General features: G+C 38.5%; 2 protein-coding genes across 6 annotated transcripts; both read right to left on the bottom strand.

The window, feature by feature from the left end:
• Positions 1 to 322: 322 nt before the first annotated feature.
• On the bottom strand, positions 323 to 4,423 carry hspa8 (heat shock protein 8). The gene is made up of 9 exons (XM_029448427.1): positions 4,283 to 4,423; positions 3,133 to 3,342; positions 2,743 to 2,948; positions 2,510 to 2,662; positions 1,841 to 2,396; positions 1,484 to 1,686; positions 1,182 to 1,380; positions 866 to 1,098; positions 323 to 779 (listed from the first exon to the last, which is right to left on the bottom strand). Exons 2-9 carry the CDS (start codon positions 3,335 to 3,337, stop codon positions 579 to 581), a joined length of 1,956 nt encoding a protein of 651 aa, XP_029304287.1. The 5' UTR covers positions 3,338 to 3,342; positions 4,283 to 4,423; the 3' UTR covers positions 323 to 578.
• A 1,087-nt stretch (positions 4,424 to 5,510) lies between these two features.
• Positions 5,511 to 13,328, bottom strand: crtam (cytotoxic and regulatory T cell molecule). 5 transcript variants are annotated; one of them, XM_029448432.1, is made up of 13 exons: positions 13,228 to 13,328; positions 11,384 to 11,524; positions 11,150 to 11,302; positions 10,869 to 10,988; positions 8,773 to 8,928; positions 8,290 to 8,354; positions 8,085 to 8,166; positions 7,259 to 7,336; positions 7,016 to 7,084; positions 6,743 to 6,892; positions 6,547 to 6,648; positions 6,065 to 6,070; positions 5,511 to 5,862 (listed from the first exon to the last, which is right to left on the bottom strand). In XM_029448432.1, exons 1-13 carry the CDS (start codon positions 13,271 to 13,273, stop codon positions 5,687 to 5,689), a joined length of 1,344 nt encoding a protein of 447 aa, XP_029304292.1. In that variant the 5' UTR covers positions 13,274 to 13,328; the 3' UTR covers positions 5,511 to 5,686. The 5 variants fall into 5 exon arrangements, with proteins under 5 accessions (XP_029304292.1, XP_029304288.1, XP_029304290.1 ...); XM_029448428.1 differs by having other exon boundaries at positions 8,085 to 8,354; XM_029448430.1 differs by having other exon boundaries at positions 6,547 to 6,633; positions 8,085 to 8,354.
• Positions 13,329 to 13,541: the final 213 nt, after the last annotated feature.

Here is a 13,541-nt window from a genome sequence, read left to right as displayed (position 1 = left end):
TACTCCTACTGCAGTTTAAACCAGTAGATGGCACTATATAACCTAGAGTGAAAATCTCACATCATGTACCTGCATTGCATGACTTGTCCAAAATAACCACATTTTAGTGCCTTAAAGCCTGCATTTCAATGACAAGCCACAGCAATATACCATTTCACCTTCCGTAAGTCAGGCACAAGGTTGCGCCTTGCAGTAGTCCAAAACAAACAACACTATACAATTTTAAAAACAGTACCGCCATAACTTAAAACTACACTGTTAGCTTATTAACCTATGAGTATCAGCTTGGGGTTGAAGATTTAAAAAAAGAAAAAAGTCAAAATTAGGGTTAAGATTGTTTGGTTTGTTTTATTGTCAAGGCAGTGACATCTCAGTATACAAAACACTTTACCAGACATGTGCCATGACAACTCAGTTGTGCCAACTACAAGTTGTTCCCAGTTGTGTCGTAAACCATGCAATAAGTGTGATCCCTGAACCCAGCTTTTATTTCTTTAAATTACACTCTTTAGCTTGTTGTAATGTGCTATAAGAGGGTTACTTTCTTAGAAAACATCTCAGGCTGATGGGCGTAATGATTAGTCGACCTCCTCAATGGTTGGTCCGGAGGATCCACCGCCACCAGGTGCAGCACCACCAGCTCCAGGGAAGCCACCAGGCATGCCTTCTGGCATACCACCAGGCATGCCACCAGCGGTCTGGTACAACTTGGTGATGATTGGGTTGCACACCTTCTCTAGCTCCTTCTGTTGATGTTCATACTCATCCCTCTCGGCAGTCTGCAAAAGACAATTTTAGTGTTGCAAAGAATTCATATCATTGAAAAACAAAAAACTACCAAATCTTTAGAAGAAAGAATATTTACCTGGTTCTTGTCTAGCCAGCTGATGACATCGTTGCACTTGTCCAAAATCTTCTGCTTGTCTTCTTCACTGATCTTGCCAGCAAGCTTTTCATCCTCCACAGTTGACTTCATGTTGAAAGCATACGACTCCAGGCCGTTCTTAGAAGATACCTTGTCACGTTGGACGTCGTCTTCAGCCTTGTACTTCTCAGCTTCCTGCACCATGCGTTCAATGTCCTCTTTGCTGAGGCGACCTGTCAACAAATTGCAACATGTCAAAAATAGTGTCGGTACATTTGAGATTATTTTTATATATAAATTAAACAAAAAACCTCACCCTTGTCATTTGTGATCGTGATCTTGTTCTCCTTGCCGGTGCTCTTGTCTACAGCTGAAACATTCATGATGCCATTTGCATCAATATCAAATGTCACCTCAATCTGGGGAACACCACGAGGGGCAGGAGGGATGCCCGTCAACTCAAACTTGCCCAGCAGGTTGTTATCTCTGGTCATAGCACGCTCACCCTCATAAACCTGTTGGAATTATGTATGGTTAAGTAGATCATTTCTGGTGGAAACTACGAATGGCAGGAATACTGCGAAATTGAGAGACTTGCATAATTGAGGTTGTGCTTACTTGGATGAGCACACCAGGCTGGTTGTCAGAGTAGGTGGTGAAGGTCTGAGTCTGCTTGGTAGGAATGGTGGTGTTTCGTTTGATCAAGACAGTCATGACACCTCCAGCAGTCTCAATACCAAGGGACAGAGGGGTGACGTCCAGAAGTAGTAAGTCCTGGACATTCTCAGACTTGTCACCTGACAGGATGGCAGCCTGGACAGCTGTCAAAAACAAAACAAGCAGCAGTTAAAACAATTTAAGTTAGAAACTCAGGATTAGGTAGTCAAGGCCCCTGACCATCAACTGCGCCCACAATGCAGGCAATTGAATGAGGGGACTACACTGATTTGTATCCATCTGGCTGAAGACACTTACCAGCTCCGTAAGCAACAGCTTCATCTGGATTGATGCTCTTGTTAAGCTCCTTTCCATTGAAGAAATCCTGGAGCAGCTTCTGGATCTTGGGGATACGGGTTGAGCCACCGACCAACACAATGTCATGAATCTGCCCTTTATCCATCTTGGCATCACGGAGCGACTTCTCCACAGGGTCCAAGGTGCCACGGAAGAGGTCAGCGTTGAGCTCTTCAAAACGAGCCCTGGTGATTGACGTGTAGAAATCAACTCCCTCGTACAGCGAGTCGATTTCAATGCTGGCCTGGGTGCTGGAAGACAGAGTGCGCTTTGCCCTTTCACAAGCAGTGCGCAGACGACGGACGGCTCTTTTATTGTCACTGATGTCCTTCTTGTACTTTCGCTTGAACTCAGCAATGAAGTGGTTGACCATGCGGTTGTCGAAATCTTCCCCACCAAGATGTGTATCTCCAGCAGTTGACTTTACCTCAAAGATGCCATCCTCAATGGTCAAGATGGATACGTCAAAGGTGCCACCACCAAGATCGAAGATTAGAACGTTCCTTTCTGACCCAACCTGAAATTACCATCAACAACTTCTCTTATGATGAGCTTCCTCAATTTGATCATATACATTGGAACTCATTTAAATGTGACATTACTCAAGTACAATTTCTCCATACTCTCTACCTTCTTGTCCAATCCATAGGCGATGGCAGCAGCAGTTGGTTCATTGATGATACGCAGAACGTTGAGGCCAGAGATTGTGCCAGCATCCTTAGTGGCCTGGCGCTGGGAGTCATTGAAGTAGGCGGGTACCGTAATTACAGCATTGTTGACAGTCTAAAAAAAGTAAGCTGCATTTTAGCATTATTTACATCAAAGCTTGCCGTTTATGTCCTGAGCTATGCCAAATTACATACTTTTCCGAGGTAGGCTTCAGCAATCTCCTTCATTTTTGTCAGCACCATAGACGAGACCTCCTCTGGGTAGAAGGACTTTGACTCGCCCTTGTACTCAACTTGAACCTTGGGGCGAGTGTTGTCATTGATGACATTAAATGGCCAGTGCTTCATATCTGACTGCACTACTGCGTCGTCAAACCTGCGACCAATGAGTCGTTTGGCATCTGCAAAAGAGTGTCATTTGTTAATAAAAAAAATAAAAAGCCGCTTTAAATGTGAGCTCCTATTAAGAAGATTACTCCGGCAACAACTCACGACATCCAGGGTTGGTCTTTTGGCTACATTAGTTTTTCAGCAGGCAGGTGTGACAAAAGTAATGAACCACCACAATATCAAACTGTATTTTACCGAAAACTGTGTTGGTGGGGTTCATGGCAACCTGATTCTTTGCTGCATCTCCGATCAGCCTCTCTGAATCTGTGAAGGCCACATAGCTGGGTGTGGTCCTGTTGCCTTGGTCATTGGCAATGATTTCAACTTTGCCATGCTGGAACACACCAACACAGGAGTAGGTGGTCCCAAGGTCGATACCAACTGCTGGTCCCTTAGACATATTTCCTACAGAAAGAAAAAAAAATGAATAGTTGACACAGGACAACTTCAGCTTGTAACAAAACCATTGCAGCTCATGACACCAAAGTAAAAATGCCAGTTAGAACTTAAAAAAAGGGAGATATTAAAATGCTGTTTACAGTTAAGAAATTGATCATAACTTTGTCGTAACAACCTCCAATTACGACAAATATAGTTTTACGTTTAATTATCAGACCATTACACCAGTAGAACTGAAGTTAACACATTAATACTAATCAACCTAACAGCATGTAAACTTTAAAACACTTGGGAATTTAATGAGACATCATATTCCGATCAAAATCATCATTTACATCAACAAAGTGATTTACAAATTACTCACACATCTCTTCATTTAAACAACAAAACTAACATTTTGCGCTCACTAGACAAAGAGCATGACTAGTCCTAGCTACGTGACAATGAGACAAGTTAACCACACTGACCAACATTCATGCAATAAACCAAAAGCATTACCCTATAACACATGAATTGGAATCAAACTATTTTAAGTGCAAGGTGATAAAGACTTTTGTTCTGAAAAAAATAATAATCAACCGGAAGTCTGATCAAGTCGGCTAACTTGACACAGTTTGTTCGAGAACATTCTCGAACGTCTCAGAATCCCTCCCCCCACCATCCCAACTCTGCTCAGTAGCCAACGTTAGCTTAGCTAATGCTCATGACTGCAGCCTCTATAAGCACATTATAATCATCTACATGGTTAATAGTCTATATCGTTAACATTCAGCACCAGTCATTAAAAACCAAAAGCCTATGAATGTCAGTAATAATGTTACCGACCGTGAGTAAGCTAAATGCTATGGCTAACGTTATTTACCCCCATTGAAGCAACCCAGGAGGTGTGTGTGGAATATTACTAAAATATATACATATTTATTGGGACTATCAAATAATAACTTACCGAATTGTTGGACCCAAGATGACTAGGTGTTGTGTTGGAATGGACAGCGGCGAGGCTGACTTAACCTTGCCGGTAAGAGAGGGGAAAGAGAGGAAAGACTGTAATCGGAGCTTTATATATGACTGGCAAAACAGCCAATCAGACGTCGAGTCTTAGAGCCTTTCCTCAACGGTCCACCAATGACGCTCAGTATCGTTGATGATGCTAAAAAACGACCCAGCATACTTCCTGTTTTATTTCATAATCACTGTTAAAGACCGCATGGCTCAAGAAGACGATAGCTTTGTCTGGTAATACAAGATGTAGTTAGGCAGCAAACGAACCTTTCAGAAAGATTTTATATCCCTATCAAGTGTTTATGTGTACAATATAATTGCCTTATACTCTTATTATATTGAAGAATACGCAAGTAAAGGCCAGCAGGGGCGATGTAATCTTATCACAGGAGGCCGATGATAGGCCGCTGGGCTTGGTTTAACCTGTAGGGCCTTTACCCGCATCCACCTCATCGAACCATTTACCTCTGCACATATACTCAAGCCTCACCAGAACAAACGAACTGTAAATGAATTCCCTTTGTTTATACTTCATAAAAAAAATACTCAACATGCAACTGCAACATTTCTACATAACTGCAAACACTGTCAGCAATAGCCTACATACCACACCAGATGCATTGCAGCTGCATATCCAGCTAGGAGTTTATTAATGCCATAACAAGCATTTCAATTAAAAACCCTTAGATGTGTCTACATGTATCAACACCAGTCAGTACACAGGATATATGATGTTAACCCCCCCCCCCCCCCCCCCATATATATATTTACTGTATCTATCTATAGATATATATACATACATATAGTATGTATATGTTTAAACTGTTGGCAAGCAGGTCACTTGATCTGAAAATGCAGTGCCGAAAGCGGACCTCTTTGTTCATTCACAGCTTCATTTCACAGATTTAGGAATGTTGTAATAAAAAATAATAACTTTAATTCAAAGTTTCACACGTTTGATAATTGTTTACTTCGGGAGAACGTCTAATGAGAGATGGTCACACTGGAGGGGAACACATCCTTTTATAAGTGATGATACGTAGTCGCACCTCAACCATTTTGTTTATCAGAGACTGTACATTGGCAAGGACAATGCTGGGTAGAGAGGAGACGTTACATTACGTTACTAGCCTACTATTTCCCATATCACTCATCCATGCTCAAACAAAGTATGTATTTTCTAGCAAAATATAATTTATTGGTACATGTAAATGCAACATTTTCACTGTTCAATACAGTACTACAGTTATAAGCAAGTTACCACATAATTTTTTTTCTGTAAACATAAGCTGACATTCTTTCTTACAAGTGCAGTAAAAAAGCTAATCAGCTAAATCTGTGAGCATTGTTATAGCTCTGTCTCCTTTATGTCACACTTGGTTGAAGTTTGTCCTGGGGTTTGAGGTTGAGGAGTCTGCTCTTTATTTACACTCTCTACTACTGCCATTGCAGATGTGTTTATCACCGAGGTTATCACTGTTGGTTTTTCAACGACGTACTGTGTGAATGCTGTGTTGAAGAGCCCTGTAACAGAGAAAGAGAGAGAGAGAGAGAGAGAGAGAGAGAGAGAGAGAGAGAGAGAGAGAGAGAGAGAGAGAGAGAGAGAGAGAGAGAGAGAGAGAGAGCATTTTACAATCAGTGATTCATGTTACTGCCCTGTTTCTGTGGAAGGACAGGCGTGTCACCAGACTGTGCTTGAACTGCATTGTGAGTTGAATATAATCACCTGACACTGTGAAATAAAAAAGGGAATAGTTTGAATAAATTAATTCAGAACCAACATTAAGTAGTAGTCTAATAAGACAATTAGAATATAAAAATACATGTACACAAATACTATGCACATTGATATGCACACACAGAAACATGTATATATACATCTGGGCTTAAGTTTATTCCCTATTTGACAAGTGGAAAGCACGTGCCTTTTTCCCAAGGCTGCCAATAGTCAGCAAACATTCTCCACCTCCATCTTCATCTTTTAATGAGCTTAAGTTATTCCCTAATTCTAAAGATTGCATTCAATAATAATCACATTAATGTTCAACCCATAGCACAACATTTCTGTAAATGATCAATGTCTTCACAAGGCATGGGAATAAGTGGAATTCAAAGGTTTGTAGTTGGATTACAGTCCATGTTTTTCAGTACTTGTCCATATTTCTTCTGGCCAGAGGCTTTAAAAGGAGCACTGAATCATTTGCTTACCTCTTCGCCTTTGTCCTTGGGAATTCCTCTCTTCCTGGCTTGATTTTGATTTACTGCTCTCCTCTGATGGATTGGAGTCCTCATTCTCTGTAACAATAAAAACTGTCATATGTTTTTTAAATTTCAAAAAGAAAATACTTGCGGCTTTGTGGTGTAACTACAAGATAATATGCAAAAAATAGGAAGGTCTGCTTACCTCTCTTCCAGATGATATGCGCTCTCCTCAGCTTGATGGCAAAAAAAAGGACTACCACCAGAAGACCGAAGATCAGGCATGTAACCAGGAAGACCAGTAATGATGAACTTCCTTCAGTTCCTGTCTGCATATTTGGGTCATTGAAGCTGCCTGGTATTTGACAGAATGCTGGTAGTTAGTTCAGAAATCCCTTCCAAAGATTTTCTTTATACCAGAGCAACTGAACTTTAGTCTCAACTTTGCAGACACTGCACTGTCAACTGTATGAACTACCTGTTTTGTTTCCCTCTGTACGGTTATAGGAAGTGATCTCCTTGGTTGTCTCAGAGGCAGATGTCCAGCCTTTCAGAAATTTTGAAGAAGGGAGGAACAATAAATAACAGATATTTAAATAAACAGCTGCAGCCTAAATCAGCCCTGTTTTATAAATGGAACAACTCAACTGTGGTTGTTGAGAATTACCACTAGGTGGGATCAGACAGACATTTGTCAAGAATAGTTTTGCATATATCATACCTGTGGTGCTTGTTGCATTACTGATGGTGTCATTCATCCTCCTGGTTGATCCGGATAATACTGAGGTCGTTGAGTCATCTACAAGAAATAAAGACATTTAGATAAATAAGCCTTATGAGAAAATAGAAGTCAGAAAAGTTTTTTTAAGTTTGTTTTTTAAAGAAAATTATTTCCGTAATGCATAAGACGATCAGATGAATAATTGAATGTTATTGAAGAAGCTGGAAACTGTAAGGTTCTGTGTAACTTTTAATGTCAAATTGTAGTGGAGCCTCACTGTTCCATCCTCAGCATTTATGAAAACACATAAACTGAGTTTCACACCATTTTATGGTTTCACAGTATACTCTGAGCCCTCCATCACAGGAAACAGATCTACGGTGGTGGTTATGATCTAAATGAATTGTGAATGCTGAGATGTCTGTAGTTTCCATACCACACACAGGCTGACAGTGTTGTTTAATATATTACACATGTGTTATACAGATAAATAATTAGTGAAGCATAGAGGAAACCCATTTAAGGTTCATTAATCCACATCACTATTCAGTGCACAGGTTACTTTTCCTTTTTACTGTACATTGTAATGAATTCATATAGACATTATTGTTGTGTTTTATGAATAGTGAGACTTTGAGGCATCATAATTTACAATTTGAGTATGTAACATTAAAATGACTTTTTTGTTGTTGTCAAAATGTCTAATGATTCTTTACACATCTCGTCTCATGTCTGTAGTTGTCATATGTCATCTGATGTGTAACATTTTGTCACTTAAAGTCCATGTGACATAAAATCATATATAAATGAAAACAGTGTTACTCACCAGCAGGGCTGAGATGTGAGCCTGTGGATGTAACAGGGTTCAGTGCTGCTGTGACCGTCTTTGAATCGTTGGAGGAAACCAGCTGATTAGAGGGAACGGTTGATAACTTGTTAGAGCTCTCTGATAAAGGCCCATCCTTCTCTCTGGTTGCAAGATACAATGTTGTAGTCTCATGTCTAAACCAGCCGGCTGTAGTTCTCTGCACCTCTGTTGACCCTCGGGGCTGCGTTGTTGGTGAACTGGTCGTGGTTGTGTATCGGGACTTTGATGCTGTGACAGAGAGGGGGTTTACGGTTTTAATGAACAGAAACAGTATTGGAAAGTCAAAGTGAAAATTCATGCTGACATTTCAACAATCTGCAAATCACACGTGTTTTTTTTCTAATAGAATACAGGAAACCAGACTATTAGCAACATACAGAAAGAGGAAATTAAATGGGGCTGTTTTCTTTGGTTGGTGAAGTTTCACAGTCTGATTTGTGACGACACAACTGTTCCTGTTCCCCAAATATCACGCTTTTTTCAAAACTACTTTAAAGTAAACAAGTAACTGCAAGGGCCATCTTTTACTATTTTTCTGCTGGTGGATCTTTCATACAGGCACGTTATTGTCAATAAAATTGTAGCTGAGGGAGAGCAAGAGAGAGAGAGGTAATTGTTATTCATAAATTAAATGAATTGTACTCACAGTCTTGTACAATTTTGACAAAGTTCATCAGAGTCTGTGAGAGCAGAGCTGGATGGCGAACAAGGCATTTCACAGTGACTCTTTTCTTCACTGACTGAACATGTAACATATCCATCGAGACATATTTGTTATCTTCACGTAGGACTTGGGCATGAGCTGTGGAATGGGACAGATGTCATTAGTATCCATTTCAAGCAGGTACCAGCTGGCATTAGCAGTCAAAGAACAATCATAATATGTTGAGGGGGGTCACAATTTAGGTTTTATTATTTTACACAATTATTAAACAACATAAATTCTAACTTAATCCAATTCCAATTTATTTCATCTATTGTCTCCAGAGACTTTATTGCTAAGAAGGGTGACCATATTGAGTAATATTTCAAGTAACTCAATAAATTAAAATTACATTTATCTAGAGAGCCTTTATTCATGTACATTTCCTTTTCAAGTGAATCTTTTTTTTTAAGAGAGCATGCATCCAGTATTGAATTGAGCATTAACAACAAATTGACATTACATTACATTACATGTCATTTGGCCTTTAGACTTACAGTAAACTAACTACAGGGATAGTTCTCCTGGAGCAACTCAGGGTTAAGTGCCTTGCTTAGGGGCACAATGGTGGCAGCCCTGGTATTGAACTCATGACCTTCCATTACCCCACTAGACCACCACCTATTTGGAGTCTTATGGTACTTACGTGATGTTTTGAGCTGAATTAATTCCAGTAAGACACTCTTGGAGATAGACTGAGCTCTTCTTCAGACCTCATTCCATTCCTCATTTTTTCTATCATATTTTAGACATGACCCAAGCCCTTTTCAGAGCTGGACTATTAGGCAATATTTTGTTTAGAACTTCTTTATAAATATTTTTGTTTTTAATTTAGAAATATCTCTCGATAGTAAACATCTCTAAACAGGAAGCCTTGGGCAGTAAGTTAATTGGAGATAACTCTAATAATTGTTTTTGGAGCTATTTATTTAATTTATCTATTTATTTATTTAAAATGAATATCTGAAAATGCTCTAAACCTGTTATCATTATAAAGATCAGCTCCTTTATCAATCTTATCCGCATGCAAATTATACCATCTAATGGCTTTCGAGAACCTTATATTAGGTTGCCATCGACTGCTCAGAAAGAAGGAGGGCCTCTGATTTTGAGCGGTTCACTTTATGCGGATATTTTCACAAGAGCTTCCATCTCAGCAGTTTTTAACAGAGCTTCAATTTTCTTTTCTGACCTCAGACTGTTTTTAAGTGATTAATAACCAATTATTTGACCGCTTATATACTTTAAATTTTAGTATACTTTTAAAATTTTAGTATAATTTTAGTAGTGCTTAAGAGGTGCAACACAGATCTACTGGATTGTGGTCAGAAATGTGCCGACTGATGATTTCACATGATGTGGTAATACTCACACAAGCCTTATTTACCAGATCAAGTCTTGAGTATGTATTATGTGAAGAAATGTAATAGGTATAATACTTCTCGACTGGATGGATTAATATCCATATATTAAATAGTGCATTTCAGGGCTATTTCGGCTTTATTTCTAGATCTATATATAACAGGAGGAGAGCGGACTATAACTGTATCCAGAACTATTTTAAAGTCACCACCAATCCCCATAGGGATATATTCTAATTTCAAGAAACATATATTGAGTTAGGAGGAGCATACATATTTATAAAAGCTACTTTTTTATTCAGCAGGGACCCTATAGAAATAAAGTATATCTCGAAAGCTTCTGCAATGCTGCTTGGCACTATACAATTTGGATTTTATGAAATATTGTTGCCACTCCTCTACTTTTGGTATTAAAATGACTTAAATCAACATTCCCTTTTTAATTTATTAACTTCCAATGGGGAGTGATGAGTCCCTTTCAAAAATAAAACGTTACCGAGAGTTTCAGAATACCAAAATACAAAACCACAAACATGCAGCGACAGATGGCAGGTAATGCACCTTTGTGACTCATATTAATGTTATGTTGCCCTGTGCCTCACTTTGGTTCACTTCTTCATTACAATGTAGCTTTTGCCATATTATCTAATTACACATCTTCAGTTATTACAAACTTACCAATCATTTCAGGTGTATGGTTCAATTTCCAGAAGATCTGGGGAGGAGAGTGGGTCCCCTCAGCAGTGCATTGTATGACAAACCTTCCTTCATGCTTCACCACTTTCATTATGGGACGGCCTTTTAAAAAATCAACACCAGAGCAAATGTTATTACATTATTATAAAATGTTCATCAAATCATCAATTCAATGGTCATGGCGAGTCATAGTAAAGGTTATAGCTTTAGTAGTAAAAATAATTGTCAACATCATACCAAGTCAATTGTAACATTATTCTCACCTAACACTGTCACCTCCACTTTCTTCTCTGTTGTATGATCGCCATACTGAGAGCATGTGTAGGTGCCTCCATCTTTGAAGGTGACATTGGAAATACTGATGGTGAATTCTGATTTAGACAGTTTTATGATGTTGTAGCGTTTGTCCCTTAAAGCTGAGGGAAAATAAAAATAAGTTTAATATCCCTAATTAATCATTTGTTGTGTGATTGAAGAACACAATATATCATCTTCACCTTTATTGTGATTGAAGAACATAATATATCCTTCAGAGTTCTTCCAGTCAACATTGGTCTTGTGAGCGTTAGTAACTGGGCAGCTTAAGTGGAGTGTCTGACCTTTCTTTACAGTCACACGTTGCCACACCGCAAGTGAAACTGCAATGAAATAAATAGGAACATCAATTTCACACCGAGAGCACAATGTCATTTACACCCCCACACAGTTTGATAATACATGTAATATCTCATAAAATGACACCAATTCCAGTCCACAAACTGATGAGCAAGCTTCTATTGGAATTAAAGTCATGTCAAGAGCAGTTAAAGTATGTTTCCCTCCCTCGCACACAGAGGTGTCCGAAGTTGAAACCCTGTTTCTCACAGTTTGGCTCAACTGTTCCTGTGTGGCGTGTGCGTGTGCGTGTGCGTGTGTGTGTGCATGTGTGCTAGTGTGTGTGTGTGCGTGTGTGCTAGTGTGTGTGTGTGCGTGTGTGTGTATGTGTGAAAAGCAGCCCATAATGTATTTCTGATGTGACAGGATGTACTGTGGTCAGTTCTTTCAGGGTGTAAGAGAAAGGCTGTAGGTAGTTTACGGGGGCTTTGGGGGCTTTTTCTTTCCTCTGGGGTGATAATTCCGAGCTGTTTGGAAAACACATTTGACACCAGCTGTGAGGGCGGTGGGCTCGAAGGATCAGAGGTCGTCAAGATTTTTTTGACACGCGTGGGTTGTGTAGATATTACATTAGGGTTAACTGAACAAATGTATGAAAGCCACAGACAATTATTTTGATGAAAAGTTTTTTTATTGTACAGCAACATGTTTTTTAAAGTTTTCTCTAAACTTAAGTTATTGGATTTCAGAAATATGCAATGTAAAATATATGCATCACATAAGAGCAAAGCGGATAAATGCTTGCATACATACATATACTGTATTAGAATATGTAAAATAGCTGAATAAATAGAATAGAATGAAATCAAATGTGGGGTGAGATGAGAATCCAAAAGGGAGCAATTGATTATAAGTACTGATAACTACATCAAAATCTTTACATGTAAAACATACACATCTAATGCCTCAGGCAACAAGGCTTTTAACGGAAGATAAATGCAACCATTGGTAACACTTTCTATGACACCCATGTCTATATTGCATTAGAAACATTTTATAATGACTTATAAGGTCAAGTGATTTTATAATGTAATATAATCACTTTTATAATTAATGTGATTATAAGTTACTCTAAGAGGTAATTGTTTGCATTAAGTAAAGTGAAATTAAATATCATTATATCTATGCAAGAACAACACATGTTGTAAAATTAAATTTTATATATTATATTATAATATTAATATACTCTGATACACTAAGAACAGAAGAAATGTCAGCGAATGAGCAGCAATTATGAAGTATTATGATACATGACCTTTTAAGCCATAATACAATGCTTTATAATGTGTTATGATTATTGTTATAAAGTATTATAAATATGTATAAGTACTTGGAATTAAAATGTTACAGTGCTTTAAGCAAATTATATGTATATGTATGTAAATTATAATGTATTATAAGTATGTTTATAGCGCATTAAAGATAGTGTTACCCGACCACCGGACTGGTCAGAGGCATCACAGTTTGTAATTTTGCCTCAAATTCTTCCCAATAAACCCTCACATTTTGAAACATCTCGCACTGCGATAGAAAGTCTTGTAACTGTCACATGTTAAGAAGTCATCACTTCCAGTAGGTTCATCTGCTGTTTTTAATGATCAGATTCAGTTTATCTTTTCATTTCAGCATTATTTATTTTTAATAAGTAAATATGCCAGTTGACAAGTATTGAAAGTAAAGTACTTACCCTGTATGAGTAACACAAAGATGCTGAGCTGCAGCTTTAGTTCCATCTCTGTCGCTCACTAACGGTTACACTTCGACTCTGCCACGTTTCCTCTTCCCCTGATCTATGTACTCTACTGAGGGACCTTCCATGACATCACAGCCGTGTGGTTTCCATAGACTTTCATAGTTCAAGGGATTCTCATATGACACCTACAGTAAAAGTACAGGGTAAATACTTCAGGATTCATACATATTAACTCCTTCATATGTAAAGTTGTTTCTTTTTCTGTGAGAAAGGTCTGTTGAGTTACACCAAAACTCTCAGTCATGTAG

This window comes from Cottoperca gobio, chromosome 14 (assembly GCF_900634415.1).
Source record: "Cottoperca gobio chromosome 14, fCotGob3.1, whole genome shotgun sequence".
Taxonomy (NCBI): domain Eukaryota; kingdom Metazoa; phylum Chordata; class Actinopteri; order Perciformes; family Bovichtidae; genus Cottoperca; species Cottoperca gobio.
The sequence above is the reverse complement of the archived record's forward strand: the minus strand, read 5'-3'. Positions and strand labels throughout refer to the sequence as shown.